The 13866-nt window shown below is 35.1% G+C and overlaps 1 protein-coding gene across 1 annotated transcript; it reads left to right on the top strand.

Moving 5' to 3' along the window:
- Positions 1–2695: 2695 nt before the first annotated feature.
- Positions 2696–11551, top strand: LOC109182121 (protein EFR3 homolog B). Its single transcript, XM_019332178.1, has 21 exons — positions 2696–2898; positions 3813–3951; positions 4438–4512; positions 4646–4761; positions 5473–5587; positions 6199–6327; positions 6513–6560; positions 6856–7043; positions 7147–7343; positions 7502–7782; positions 7863–8012; positions 8116–8463; positions 8583–8732; positions 9315–9390; positions 9475–9599; positions 9754–9945; positions 10050–10190; positions 10306–10440; positions 10706–10915; positions 11145–11270; positions 11304–11551. The coding sequence occupies exons 2-20, from the start codon at positions 3817–3819 to the stop codon at positions 11262–11264; spliced, it is 2931 nt and encodes a 976-aa protein (XP_019187723.1). The 5' UTR covers positions 2696–2898; positions 3813–3816; the 3' UTR covers positions 11265–11270; positions 11304–11551.
- The last annotated feature ends 2315 nt before the right edge of the window (positions 11552–13866 follow it).

The following is a 13866-nucleotide window of genomic DNA, read 5'->3' as shown; positions in this document are numbered from 1 at the left end:
TATATGCTCAACAGCACCAAGCTGCCTTTATTATAGTATGCCTTCCATTAAGCCGCCTTGTTTCCGCCATCCCCATCCTTAGGAGAGACCGCCTGGTTTCCGCCATCCTCATCCGAGAAGAACTTCAGGAACGTCAAGTTGCTTCGATGAAGACATATATGGCCTCTGTATAGACCTGAACAGCACTGATCCACTTGCTGAGCTCCTCCAGAAATTTTAACATCACATCAACACTATCCTTTGCAACAAGGGCGACTGCTTTCATTTGGCGTAAGACATTGCTGCCAAGCGATGGTGCCAAGTGAGGTACGGAAGCCAAACCGACCAACTGATGGTCTAATCCACTTGCTGAGCTCCTTCAGAAATTTTAACATCACATCAACAATGTCTTTTGCAATAAGGGCGGCTGTTTTCACTTTGCGTAAGACAATACCGCTAAGCGATGGTGAAGGTGGTGGCTGAGCGGCCAACTGAGGTCTGATCCACTTGCTGAGCTCCTTCACATCAACACATGGCTTCGGTATACACCTGAACAACACTGATCAACTTGTTGACCTCCTCCAGACATTGTAACATCACTTCAACAATATGCTTTGCAACCAGAGCCGCTCCTTTCATCTGGCTTAAGACATTGCGACCAAGTGATATTGTCAAGTGTGGTACGGAAGCCAAACCAGGTCTGATCCACAAGCTTAGGTCATTCAGAAGCTTTAACATCAGATCAACAGTGTCGAGGACCGCTGTTTTCACTTTGCATAAAACAATGAGGCCAAAAGATGGTGGAGGTGGTGGCTGAGCGGCAGATTCAGGTATGATCCACTCGCGCTCCTTCACATCAATACTTTGCTTTGCAATTTCGACTGCTGCTTTCATGTGACGTGAGACAATGTGGCTAGGAGATGGTGGACGTGATGGTTGAGCAGCCAAGTCAGGTAAGGAAGCCACACCGGCCAAGGGAGCCAAATCCGGATTTCGAGGCATTTTGAAAATTCGTCAACTGAGTTTTGACCACTTACTCCACTTAGTGTGTGTGTGTATATATATATATATATATATATATATATATATATATATATATATATATATATATATAGTTTTGAGTTGTGCTTGGAAATTGATTTTTTTTTTTTTTGTTTTTGTTTTTTGTGTTTTGAGTTGCACTTTAGTTTCTCTGTGGAGTTTTACATAATTCCTTAGTACCCATTGAGCGAATATGTGTTTTTTTAGTACCCACTGAGCGCCCTACGTGCATTCAAGCGTGTAGAATTTTTTTTTTCTTTTTTGACAAAAAACACATATCCATAGCCACTTATTTAAAATAGTAACCCGAATAACATCACATTACGCTTATTTTCTTAATTAAAAAAAGCAAAAAGTCCCAAAATTTTGAAATTTAAAAGTTTTTTAAATAGCAAGTATTATGGAAGAATCGATAATTTCAAAAAAAAAAACAGTTGCATGTGGAGACAGTTTTTAAAAAGTCTAAGGCATAAAAAGGTTACTATAACATGCAAAGGCAGAAAGCTATAGATCATTATTATTAAAGTAGTTAAGGACGACAACTATTTTTTGTTGGTCTGAATTCTGAAACAAGGTTCAATCCTTCTCATTCCTAAATGCTCCCTATTTATTAATTAAATCTTTAAAATTTTAATGCCTTCGACAAAAAGCCAAATTTTAATGCGGCGATGATTAAAGAAGGAGAAGAGTAAATTTTACTCTTCACTCTCTTAATTATTACGTTAAAAATGTTCAATGAGTTAATTTCATTTTTAATTTTAAATTTATAAATAACAGTTAACTTTTAGTTATATTTTATTAGAACATTCTTTTTTGGTCATAGTATTACTGTGACATAATTAATTTTGACCCTCTATCAACAAAATTATTAAAATTGTATTAAATACAAGAGCATTATTTCAAAAAATAAACATAAAATATATAACAGGTCAACGCACTTTGTATTAAAAAGATCAAATGTCCTTCTATTTAACGAAATTTTAACGATTTTATTGATAGAGGACCAAAATTAGTCATGTCACAATAATACTATGATAAAAAAAATGAATGTTTTAATAAAAAAGACTAAAAGTAAACTGCCACCTATAAATCTAAGACAAAAAATGAAATTAACTCAATGTTTAATTATCAACTTTGATTTAATTTATTTTTCATCGTTAAATTTATAATAAGTATTTTACTATTTATTTAAAATGTCAAAAATATAGTTTTAATACCGTTAGATAACCTTTTCAACATGAGAGAATTTTAAATCATGATTTACTGTCAAACGTCTTGTGTTCAGATGTTATGTATACAATTTGTATAGGTAGTTTAATTGGTCACAAAAATAAAATTTATTACAAAAAAATTTAAAATTAAGTCACCATGATTTACCACTCGTCAAACTGTTCAAGGATTGCTTAGTAAGGAAAATATTATATGTACTCTCATTTTATACTCCTAACTTGTACTCTTGTATATAAAACTTTGATGTAGACATTTGAATTGAGACCACATAAAAAAAAAAAACTTATTAGTGTCTGTCATATCAGAGAGTAAAATTTAAGGAGTAAAATTTGAGAGGAAATTTATAAAACTCGCTTAGTAATTTAGTGTTTGAAATTTGTGAGAGAAAAAGACAAGAGCAACCCTCTCTTTAATGCAAGTATGCAAGGACTGACCTGACAATCACGTGATCTCCTTTCCTCAATGCACTCAAATTTCTTCCTTCCTTTCTCAAATTCCACGACCACCCTTTCTCTCTCTTCCCATTTTCAGATTGTTTTTCACTCCTTCCACTGTCGTTTCTTAGTTTTCTCAAACTTGAACACTTCTTCTCGGAGGATTGAGCCGTTTCTGTGGGAGTTCTAGCTCCCCAGATCTATCTCTGCAAGGGTAAATCCCTTTATTTTTTAAATTTTTTGTGGGATTAGTTTAATTTTTGCAGAATGAAGCTCTCTTCTTTGTTTCTCCTTGAATCTGGGCATCTCATTTGGAAGTTCCGCAGCTAATTTTATGCATTTGTTACTGTAGATTCATGCTTAGCTTCTTGATCTTTCACCTGACAGTTTTCAGCTGCTCCCTTTTTTCCCCTCTGTGTTTAAGGACGTTTGTTTTGATTTAGCTTTGTTAGATTAGTGGTAGTTTAGAAAGTAAGAATTCAGAGTAAGTACCGTGTTTGTTTGAAAATTTTTGAGCTAAAAAGAGGGAAAAAAAAAACCCATCTTAAGAACTTACTTAGCTTGGTGAGCTTAGAGAGACATTGATTGTGCACGAATGGAATGTTCATCACATTCTAATTGCATGTTTCATGATTATTGAGTTGAGTTAGAATAATTGGGAGTTTCTACAGCACCTTATATATGGTGCTGCTTTGTACTCCAAATTACTAAATAGGGATTAGGCTGCCAATATAGTTGGGGTAAAATAAACCAATGCATTCATTTGATGAAAATTATCCATTTTTATTGCCATTTCCTTTTTTGGCAGTACAGTTTGACAACTACCGCCTCATATACAAATCTTGAATAAATATTTAGTGTTATAGCATTCAGTATGTGTGAACTGAGCATTCATTACACTTAAACTAGTCAAATGTTTTGTGCTTGGAAATTGATTTTTTAAAATTTTTTTTTTTAAAATTTTTTGTGTGTTTTGAGTTGCACTTTAGTTTCTCCGTTGAGTTTTACTTTAATTCCTTAAATGTATTCACAACATTCAAAATTTTGCACACTGGTATAGCAGTTTTGGTTCTTGAATTATACATCTGATAGTGCTCACAATTTTTGCTTGGCTACTGAAATATGAAGGAAAATGGGGTTACTTTCACGTAAGTTATTCCCTGCATGTGAGAGCATGTGCATATGCTGCCCAGCTTTGAGGTCCCGATCTCGACAACCTGTTAAGCGATACAAGAAGTTGCTGGCTGACATTTTCCCCAAGTCCCCAGTGAGTGTATACTATGTTGATTTTCTTGAGCACAGTTGATTTGTTATGTGTTAATGCCTTGGGTTGATTCTTTAAATTATTTGCTAAACATTAATTGGATGCATTGAGCTAATGTTTTTGTTTAACATAGCCTACTAGCCTATATTTGTTGATGGCTCATTTGAGTACAACTAGGTTATGAGTTTGGAAATTATAGTTTATGTAATCACCTGTCACTTGAGCAATATTGAAATTAGCTCCTCACACTCCCCCCTACACAACAATCTAATGGAAATTTAACAATTGATTTTGTTTACTCTATAAACAAAACTGAAGTAGTTGTTTAAAAACTAAAAAGAAGTTGAAGTGTCATAAAGGATAAAGACAGATTGATTTTTTCTCTTTAATGTTGTTGATTCCCTCAAAATCTCAGTTGCTTCAATGATCTGTTTGTATATTATGCATAGTTGATAGTATATTCAATTTAACATTTCTAACTGAATGCAGGATGGCTCTGCAAATGGAAGGAAAATTATGAAATTATGTGAATATGCTGCGAAAAACCCCTTCCGTATCCCAAAGGTACTAGCTTTATCATAGCTGGGTCCATGGACTTGTCTCTATTTAAGGAAATTTAGAAGTTGATGGTTACTTGTAATTATGCACTATCAGTGTCTTTTTTGTTCATATTGTTAGTTTTTGGAACATTTATCAGATTGCAAAGTGTCTTGAAGAGAGATGCTACAAAGAGCTGCGTAGTGGACACACCAAATTGGTCAATGTTATTGCAGAGGTTTACAATGAGTTGCTTTGCATGTGTAAGGAGCAAATGTAAGTTATAGGACTTCTATCAACTTTTCCTTTTATATATATATATATTATATATATATATATATATATATATATCAGAGAGTAATGCATATGAAAGATCTTGTGTATCACAAATATTCAGATGCAAGTCAAGATCTTTTATATGCATTATTTAGAAATTACTAATTAGTTATTTAACTTATTCTTCTTAGTCTTCGAATTAATTTAGGTAGTTTAATTATTTAGAAGTAAATTGGAAGATTTCAACAGATACTTAGCTTATTTAGCCATTTTATAAGTTTTATTTTACCCTATGAAAAGGGAACCAATTTCAATGAAAGGGAAGCAGAAATTTAATCCTGAAAAAGGGTCTAAGGAGTTTTGGGTTTCAAGCAAACCCAGTATTTTCTTTTCTTTTCCAACTATTATTCTTTCTTCATTTTTCCTTATGTTTTCTTGCCCGTGACGGGAGAACATAACAATTTGACAAGCCAGATGCTTCTTTTACTGCCTTTTCTAAGTTAAAACACTCCATTGGGATCACTTGAGCCCCATATTATTAGAAATGTATTCCCAGTTCTTGGTGTAATGCTTTATACTTAAGTTACTTATGATGCTGGGACATTATCATATAGCTGGTTTTCTAATAGCCTTGTATAATAAAGTAAACTAAGAAACATATTGAGTAGATATTCTCTTCCTACAAATAAGATTTTTGAATGTCAATTTCAGGGCATGTTTTGCTGTTAATCTGTTGAATGTTGTTGTTGAAATGCTGGATTGTGCAAAGACTGATGCTGTCAAGACTATCGGTTGTCTGACCTTTACTAAGTTTATCTACAGTCAGGTGATTTGTGTGCATGCACTCCGTCTTCAAATTGCTTGAGCATTGTGTTAATCAGGACAGATAAATTTTAACTGAAAAGTTACTGTGTGGAAAATTAATCTGTATATCATAAATGTTCAAAACATGATGCACTCCATCTTTAAGATTGATATGTTTCTATGTGGAATATAAGAAATTGTTTGCATGTTAGATTGTTAGAATTCACCATGGAACATGTGTTGGTCCTGATATGGTGCTCAAATTTTATTCCATCAATTTGATACAGTATGATTTATGGGGAAATGAGTAAAATCACGGTAAGCCATATTATGGCTATCAACTTGAATAAAAATCTGCTTTTGCTCTAAATCTTATTGTCACAATTCCACTGGTGTCAGAGACCTAATAGTTTAATGCATATTGCTAGAAACCAAGATGAGATGTTTGTGTCCAATTAGTTTGATCACTTTGCAGCAAATAATGGCATTTGTTTCAAATAGTGGAAGTGTTTTATGATATTGATCAGCCAAATGCGAACATATTTGTTGAATGTTGTTCTTTCTCTTCTTCCCTGTCACATTGTGTAGAATTACTTATTTTTGACTGACTATTTTTATATGAATGATGAACAGGTTGATGGAACATACACATACAATATAGAAAACTTGGTCCAGAAAGTATGTTCACTAGCTCGGGAGACTGGTGAAGAAGATCAAAAGCGCTGCTTGAGGGCATCAAGTTTGCGGTGCCTTTCAGCCATGGTTGTGGTGTTCTACTTCTGAGTTTACATTTCTTACATGCTGATTTAGTCCTCCTATTTGTTTCCTTATCCATTATATTTAACCATGTTTCCTTATATATATATATATATATATATATATTTTTTTTTTTTTTTTTTTTTTCAATTAAACAATTAACTGACAGAACCCATGATTTCACCTTGCAGGTATGGTTCATGGCTGAGTTCTCTCATATCTTTGCCGATTTTGATGAGGTTAGGGCACTCTCTCATGTTGTGTATGCATGTGTGTATATGTCAATTCATTAACAAGTATAGTTAAATTTATTTGATCAGACATAATATTGATTCTTGATTGGCCATAAAAATTTTTCAGAATTTCCCTCAATGATCTAAAGTGATATTAATACTTCTTTTCCCACCCCCCCTCCCCATCCCCTCTTTTTATATAGCCAGTCCAGAATGTGTAATCAATAATTTTAGCTAAAGATTTTGCAATTCAAGTTTATGGAGACTTTTTGCATTGAAAATTTTTTATGAACTATTGCAGATTGTACATGTTACTTTAGATAACTATGAGCCAGATGCCCATAATGAAGATGATGAAAGAGGGGAAGCGCACCATAATTGGGTGGATGAAGTTATTAGATCTGAAGGAAGAGATGTTGGGAATGAAAATAGACCTGGCTATCTCATTAGAAAGCGGCCAGATAAGAAGGATATCTCTCTATTAACTAGGTTGGTCTCTCTTTGAAGGGAATTCGCATTTATATCCAATTTAAAAATATTCTCTACTTCTCTTTTTACGAAATGAATTTTCTTTCATACGTTTTGACTACAGCGAAGAGATTGAGATGCCAAAAATATGGGCTCATATATGTATTCAGAGGATGGCTGATCTGGCAAAGGAGAGTTCAACAATGCGCCGAGTTTTAGATCCTATGTTCATCCACTTTGATAACAACAAACACTGGGTTCCCCGGCATGGATTGGCATTTGTGGTTCTGTCTGATTTGTCATACTTTGTGGAAAGTTCAGGTCACTTGCACCTAAAATATAAATATCCATATTTCTCATCATATTTCCCAATGCACCGGTTTTCAAATGTTGTTTCTTGGAGGCTGGATCATTCATCATGAAATTATTTTGGCTTCTAACATGCCAAATTCATACAAATGCTTGTTTTCTGATTTCAGGGAATCACCAGTTGATTCTAACAGGTGTGGTTAGACATTTAGACCACAAAAATGTGGCATGCGATTCTCAAATTAAGTCATTTGTCATCCAAACTGCTACTGCGTTGGCTCGTCAAATTCGATCGGGAGGTGGATTTTCAGATATTGGTTTTGTCAGTGACTTGTGCCGACATTTGCGTAAAAGCCTTCAAGCAACGGTTGATTTGGCTGGGGAGGAGATAAACTTAAATCTTACACTTCAAACCTCCATCCAAGAATGCTTACTTGAAACTGCCAAAGGGGTAACTAGTAACTACTATCACATTAATAAATTCTTTTCATTGGGAGTTTATCTTATTATTAATGCTTGTATTTTTGATAGATTTTAGATGCGCGGCCATTGTTTGATATGATGGCAATGACATTGGAGAAGCTTCCATCTCATAAAGTAGTTGCCCGAGCAACAATGGGGTCCTTGATCATTCTTGCACACACAATCTCAATAGCATCCTTGTCTTCAAATTCTCAGCAGGTAAGACCATAAAAAAATGATTTGTGAACTTAATCTGAGTCATACTTGATAAACCAAATAATTTTCGACTTCTTAATTTTTCTTGTGATTTGTCTTAAAATAGGTGTTCCCAGATGAACTTTTTATTCAGCTTCTAAGAGTGATGCTTCACCCCGATGTTGAAATACGTATTGGAGGGCACCATATCTTTTCCGTTTTACTTGTAACATCTTCCAACTATATGAGACATGATGCTCCTAGTCATACAAGGCGATGGAATTCGAGTGGCGCTTCTACGTTTTCCTCGATTACAGCTCTACTAGACAAGCTACGTAGAGAAAAAGATGCCACAAAGGAGGACAACATTGAGGAGGAAAGGAAGCAGGGGCGGGCCCAAAGGAATTCCCCGAATTTTCACAAACTGAATTCTATCATTGACCGGACAGTTGCATCGGCTAGCTTAACTGACACAGTAAGTATGGTTATTCTGCTATCATTGAAGCCTCTGTTCATTTGCATACGATATTAGTTGCGTGTCCTTGCCTTTCTAGAAAGACATTTACGTGGTTTTATTTGCACCCCTTTGTACAGGATCCATCGACTTTGAAGCTCAATGAGGATCAGATTACCCAGTTGCTATCTGCCTTCTGGGTACAAGCTAACTTGTCAGATAACTTGCCTGCAAATGTTGAAGCTATAACCCAATCTTTCTGCCTCACACTCATTTCCCTGCGGCTTAGGGTAAGGATTTAGATACTTGATTTTTATAGTTTGGCTGGTTGTTGTTTATATATATATATATAGGCCAGTGTTCCCGTGAGTCCACCCTGTTATATGAGTCGGTGTGGACAGATCTGGGCCATTGAATACTTGAGATTAATGGCTTAGATTTGACCAACTGTGCAATTTCGCAACTGTGCACGGCAACTGTGCACTACTTGCACAGTTCCCGTTGCACAGTTGGCGAAATCTAAGCCATTGATCTCAAACGTTATATATATATATATATATATATAAAATTTAATTTTAGATCTTGTTATTTGTGAGGCCAAATCATCTTGGAAATGAATAAGAGAAATGTGTGGTGGGATTTGATGCTTGCTTCACTGAATGCTTCTTTCAATCATTTCTTGGATGGTGGTGGTATAGGAGAGTGGACAAAGCCAAGAAATTTCAAACCATTTAAAAATCCATAGAGAGAGAATCAACACCTAGATGACAACTATAAACAGTTATTGTATGTTTTGTCTTTTTTCCCATGGAGCATTCACTATGTATGCACAATTATTGATATTATCTCATGGTTTCCCGATCTTGTTGCAGAATACGGAAAATAATCTTGTGGTCCGCTTTTTCCAGCTTCCCTTATCACTGCTGAAGATTGCATTAGAGCCTAATGGTATGAGAGTCTGATGTTACTAGTGAACCAATATTGATGTCGTAAATGGTCATATGCAGTAAATATGGTCCCGCCTTTTTGCAGAGTCCATGTCTCCAGCGTATCAGAGATTGCTTCTTGTATCATCAACTGCAATGTTGTCGTTTGTGGCAAAAATGTGTCAAGTTTCTGACTTGAATACTTTACTTAAACCATTAAGGGACTGCAATGTGAGTGTTTGTTTACTTTGTCAATTTCGTTTTAATTTTCTTAAAACCATCTATATACCCGTTTGTTTACTTTGTCACTCTTACTTTATTCTTCGCCTTTCAGTTATGTCACTAATTTCATTTGTTGTGTGTTTTACAATTACGTGCATATTAGCTTGATCCATTTTTGGGTGTTGGGGATGACTATCAAGTATACATGAAGCCCCGTGCAGACTTGAGAGAATATGGTTCTACTTCTGATAACCAAACAGCCGCTAAGTTCCTCTCTGAATTACGAAACAAATCCTTACAATCCCTGGAAATTATACAGAGTACTTTAGTCGAAAGCTTGTCTAGAATTACTCAGGTACATTTTTAGTTGATAAACCCCCCACCCCACCCCCTCCCAAAATAAGGAGTAGCAACTGATTTGTTTGTTTGTTTTTTTTTTTTTAAATATTCGTACCCTAGCTTGAGACAGATGATCTAGTTAAGGAGATGTCAGAGGGCTTCACTCCTGATGATACTTTCTTGTTCGGACTACAATCAATGGTTGACATGGATCATATCCAGGTTCTCGTACACTCCAGGGAGTCTCCTTCGTATGATGGGGTATGTTTTTGAATGTGTTTCTTTAGCCTATTTGTGGGTAATTAAGTCGATCAAGAATGCTTGAAGAAAGTGAAAAATACTGTTTTAGTGAGTTTCCTTGCTACTCTTGCTGCAGGATTTTCTTACAAACTCATCTGCAGAGGATGATAAAATTAGTGAATCCTCGGTTACTGACATGACCCGTTTCATGCCAACATCTCCATCGCCTTCCTCATCGCGTATTGTCAATATCGGGCAGCTTCTGGAATCAGTGAGTTCGATCTCTTACTTTTTCTGTTGTGCGTCAAAGTCAGTTGTGTCAATTTTTTCCAGTCGTGATAAGCTGTATTTGTTATAATAAGATCAAATCCTATACCACGGGTAGGCAACTGGTTGAACATAAAGTGGACCGAACCAGGCTCTGATACCATGTTATAATCTATAGATTGGGCCAAGGTCACTCAACTGCCAAACCACGATTGAATATAATCAAGTAGCTAGTCTAACCCATGACCTTATGATTCTGCTGTTTTCAGGCTCTCGAGGTAGCTGGTCAAGTAGCTGGAACGTTTGTGTCCACTTCACCGCTTCCCTATGGTGCCATGGCTAGCCAGTGCGAAACTCTAGGCACAGACACCCGAAAGAAGCTTTCCAATTGGTTGGCTCACGAAAACCATTATACTAAAGCTGCTGCTGATGTATTGCTTCCAGCCATTCCTGGAAATGGACTATTAACTGCCAAAAAGGTAAACTCAAACTCACACATTGTCTAACCAAAAGTTGATTTAATGTTCTTTCTTGATCATTCGCACCCTGGGTGGTATTTCAGGGAAACGTGATTCCAAACATATTTTCATAAATCTAGAGTTAATTTCTCTTTTGATCCCTCTGATTAAAGTAATGGATTTGACGGCTTTTGCTTTTCACATTAACATGATAATTCTTGCGGCATTTACAAAAACAACTTGTGTGCAGACGATCGATGAAGACTCAACCCTCCAGCAGGGTGTAATGGTGCCGAGAGAGCCATGGCTAGCCATTAGGCTACCTCCGGCCAGTCCCTTCGATAACTTCCTCAGAGCAGCTCGACGTTAAGAGGAGGTTAGTTGGTGGGGCCAGTGGCCATCGCCCATGGTTGTGAATAGCAGACTAGGAGTTTGAGGTTTGCTTTATGAATTGTATGTTTGTTTTTACTACTTAAGTGGGTTAGCTTTGGCTTATTTTCTGCACCCAACTTGTGAAAACCTAGTACTAGCTTTCATGATTGTGGAGTAATTAGGAAAAAAAGATAGTTTATCATCAATCTATCATTAAATCACTGGAAATTAGGAATGGTGTATGTGTTTTGAGTAAAGAAAGTAGTAACTTCCATTGCATATTTATATCACATCCAATATAATTATCACTAACAACTTACCCATGCTTTCCAACTATCATGTAGTGTGACGACACCTCTGTTATTATTCTACCATTTTTTTAAAAAAAACTTACCACCATGCTTTAATGCCCATTGTTGATGCATAAATGTAACGTTACATTAACACAAATGTTTTTGATTGGAATAGGACTACCATCATTATTTAGAAGTAACTTCAGTCAAGTTGGCTAGATTATTGATTTTGGTAATCATAATGTTAAAAGTTTAACTATAGAGTGGTTTTTTTTACCTTTTTTTATTTAAGCCGGTCAGTTATAGACAACCTAGATTGTCTTACCTCTTTGTAGTCTTGACTCTTGACTATTCATTGCGGGTGGTCATTTCCTAATAATTTTGCTGAGCTTGTTATAATTGAAGTCTTTAGTACTTCTTTGTAGAACATACATTGACAAATATCCTCTCGTGATTGAATTTGTTAAGCAACTAAATTCAATTGTTACATTTTTATTGTATCTCAAAAGTTTTTATATGTTTATCCTGTTACTTTGGTAAAGGATTTAGGAAAGTGAACCTAGTTTATGCTTTGAAAGTGCTATCCAGTTTTTATTCTCTTTATCCTTGTTCTTACTAGAGCAATATATCTAACAGAAGTCATTTCTTTAAATGAAATTAGTTTCAAGTACGAGAATCCAATGCCTCAAAAGTCCAAGGGTTCTTTGGCAAGGTTCATCTATGACAGTCTAATTAAATAAATCTACTTATTAAGCAACTTAATTTGGCCAGTAATAGAATTATGTTGGTTTGGTATTAAAACAAACTATACTATTCATGTATTAATGAGTCATAACTAAGCAATAGAAAATAATATTCTTCCCAAATATAAAATAATATTCTTCTCCCAAATACAAAATAATATTGATTCTACACTTGTGGGGCTGGATTTAGTTGGTTATATTGATGGCACAATTAAAGAGCCAGCTTTATTTTCAGATGCCGAACGCACAATTCATAATCCATCTCATTCGATTTGGATCGTTTAGTGTTGTAAAAATCGCTCTAGGCTAAGCACGTACTTTTAGGCCAAGGCGATTCCAGCTCTAGGTGGTTTTTAGTTAGCTGGCTGACTAATTGACCGACTAGGTGTTTAATTCGGCACTTAACTTTGCCTAGTTGGCAACCAACTAAGCTGAGTTGGCGTCAAATTCGGTTGAGTGGTTTTTTTTTTAACTTGCTTGGTTGCTCTTCTTCAATATTCCTTCAGTCATGTATTTAACTAACCATCTAACATATGTAGTTGACTAGTTTGTGAGATTATACTAGACTAAGAACTCACAACCTTGAGTGGGAAAAGTGGAGATGATATACTCGAATTACTCGACAGCCTAGGAGGTGCTTACGTATTGCTTAGACATTCTAGGCGGTAGGTGCCTCCAAGCGCCCAAGTAACACTTTGTGCCTTCTGCAACATTAGTATCATCAAGATCAAATCATAATATAATAGGATAATATATTACCCCAATCCCTAAACATATAGGATTGTTTTATTCTCCCAAGCCTAACCAAGTAACCATATTAGGATAATAAATATATGGATTAAATAAGTGGCATTCAAATATTTGGTTATTGATTTTCAAAAAATATTTGGTTATTGGGTCTAAGTTTATTAAAAACATTAGTTATTAGTTTAATTGATTTGATTAAAACTTTTAATTTTCTTTGAATGAACTAAATTAATAATAAACAAAAATATAAAATATATTTATGACGATTTTACAAGACCGTATAAAAATATAAATAAGACATGTAAAATAATAATAATATTAATCGGAACATCAAGCCCAAACACGCTACTTGGAGATATGAACTCAAGTATTGTGGTTGGGAAAATAGAAACGAAACCAATGGACTAAGCACCCTATTAGTGATTACATGATGTTAGAAAGGGATCGTTATGCTGTGCATCTGTGTGCACCATGCATGGTACATACAGATACAAAAACGACGTCGTTTTGACTAAAAACACGCGTCCCACTTAAAAAAAAAAATCAGTTTCGATTCCTCTCAACAGTATTATGTTGTTCATTGATTTTGGATTTTTTGTTCATTGATTCTGGATTTTTAGTTTATTGATTCTGAATATTTAGACGGAAATCGAAACTGATTTTTTTTTCATGCATGCTAGATATTTAGTTCATTCATTATGGATTTTTAGTTCATTCCTTATGGATTTTTAGTTTATTCATTATGGATTTTTAGTTCATTGATTCTGGATTTTTAGTTCATTGAGTCGGGAATCGAAATTGATTTTTTTTTTTAAGT

The sequence above is a fragment of the Ipomoea nil genome, unplaced genomic scaffold (genome assembly GCF_001879475.1).
Source record: "Ipomoea nil cultivar Tokyo-kokei standard unplaced genomic scaffold, Asagao_1.1 scaffold1043, whole genome shotgun sequence".
Lineage (NCBI taxonomy): Eukaryota > Viridiplantae > Streptophyta > Magnoliopsida > Solanales > Convolvulaceae > Ipomoea > Ipomoea nil.
This window is presented reverse-complemented; position numbering and strand designations above follow the sequence as displayed.

Bases quoted from the DNA above. Each gene is read 5' to 3' on its own strand.
- LOC109182121 (XM_019332178.1), top strand. From the start codon at position 3,817: ATGGGGTTACTTTCACGTAAGTTATTCCCTGCATGTGAGAGCATGTGC. The intron at 9,391-9,474 runs GTATGAGAGTCT...GCCTTTTTGCAG, and splicing joins GATTGCATTAGAGCCTAATG to AGTCCATGTCTCCAGCGTAT. The intron at 10,441-10,705 runs GTGAGTTCGATC...TGCTGTTTTCAG, and splicing joins TCGGGCAGCTTCTGGAATCA to GCTCTCGAGGTAGCTGGTCA.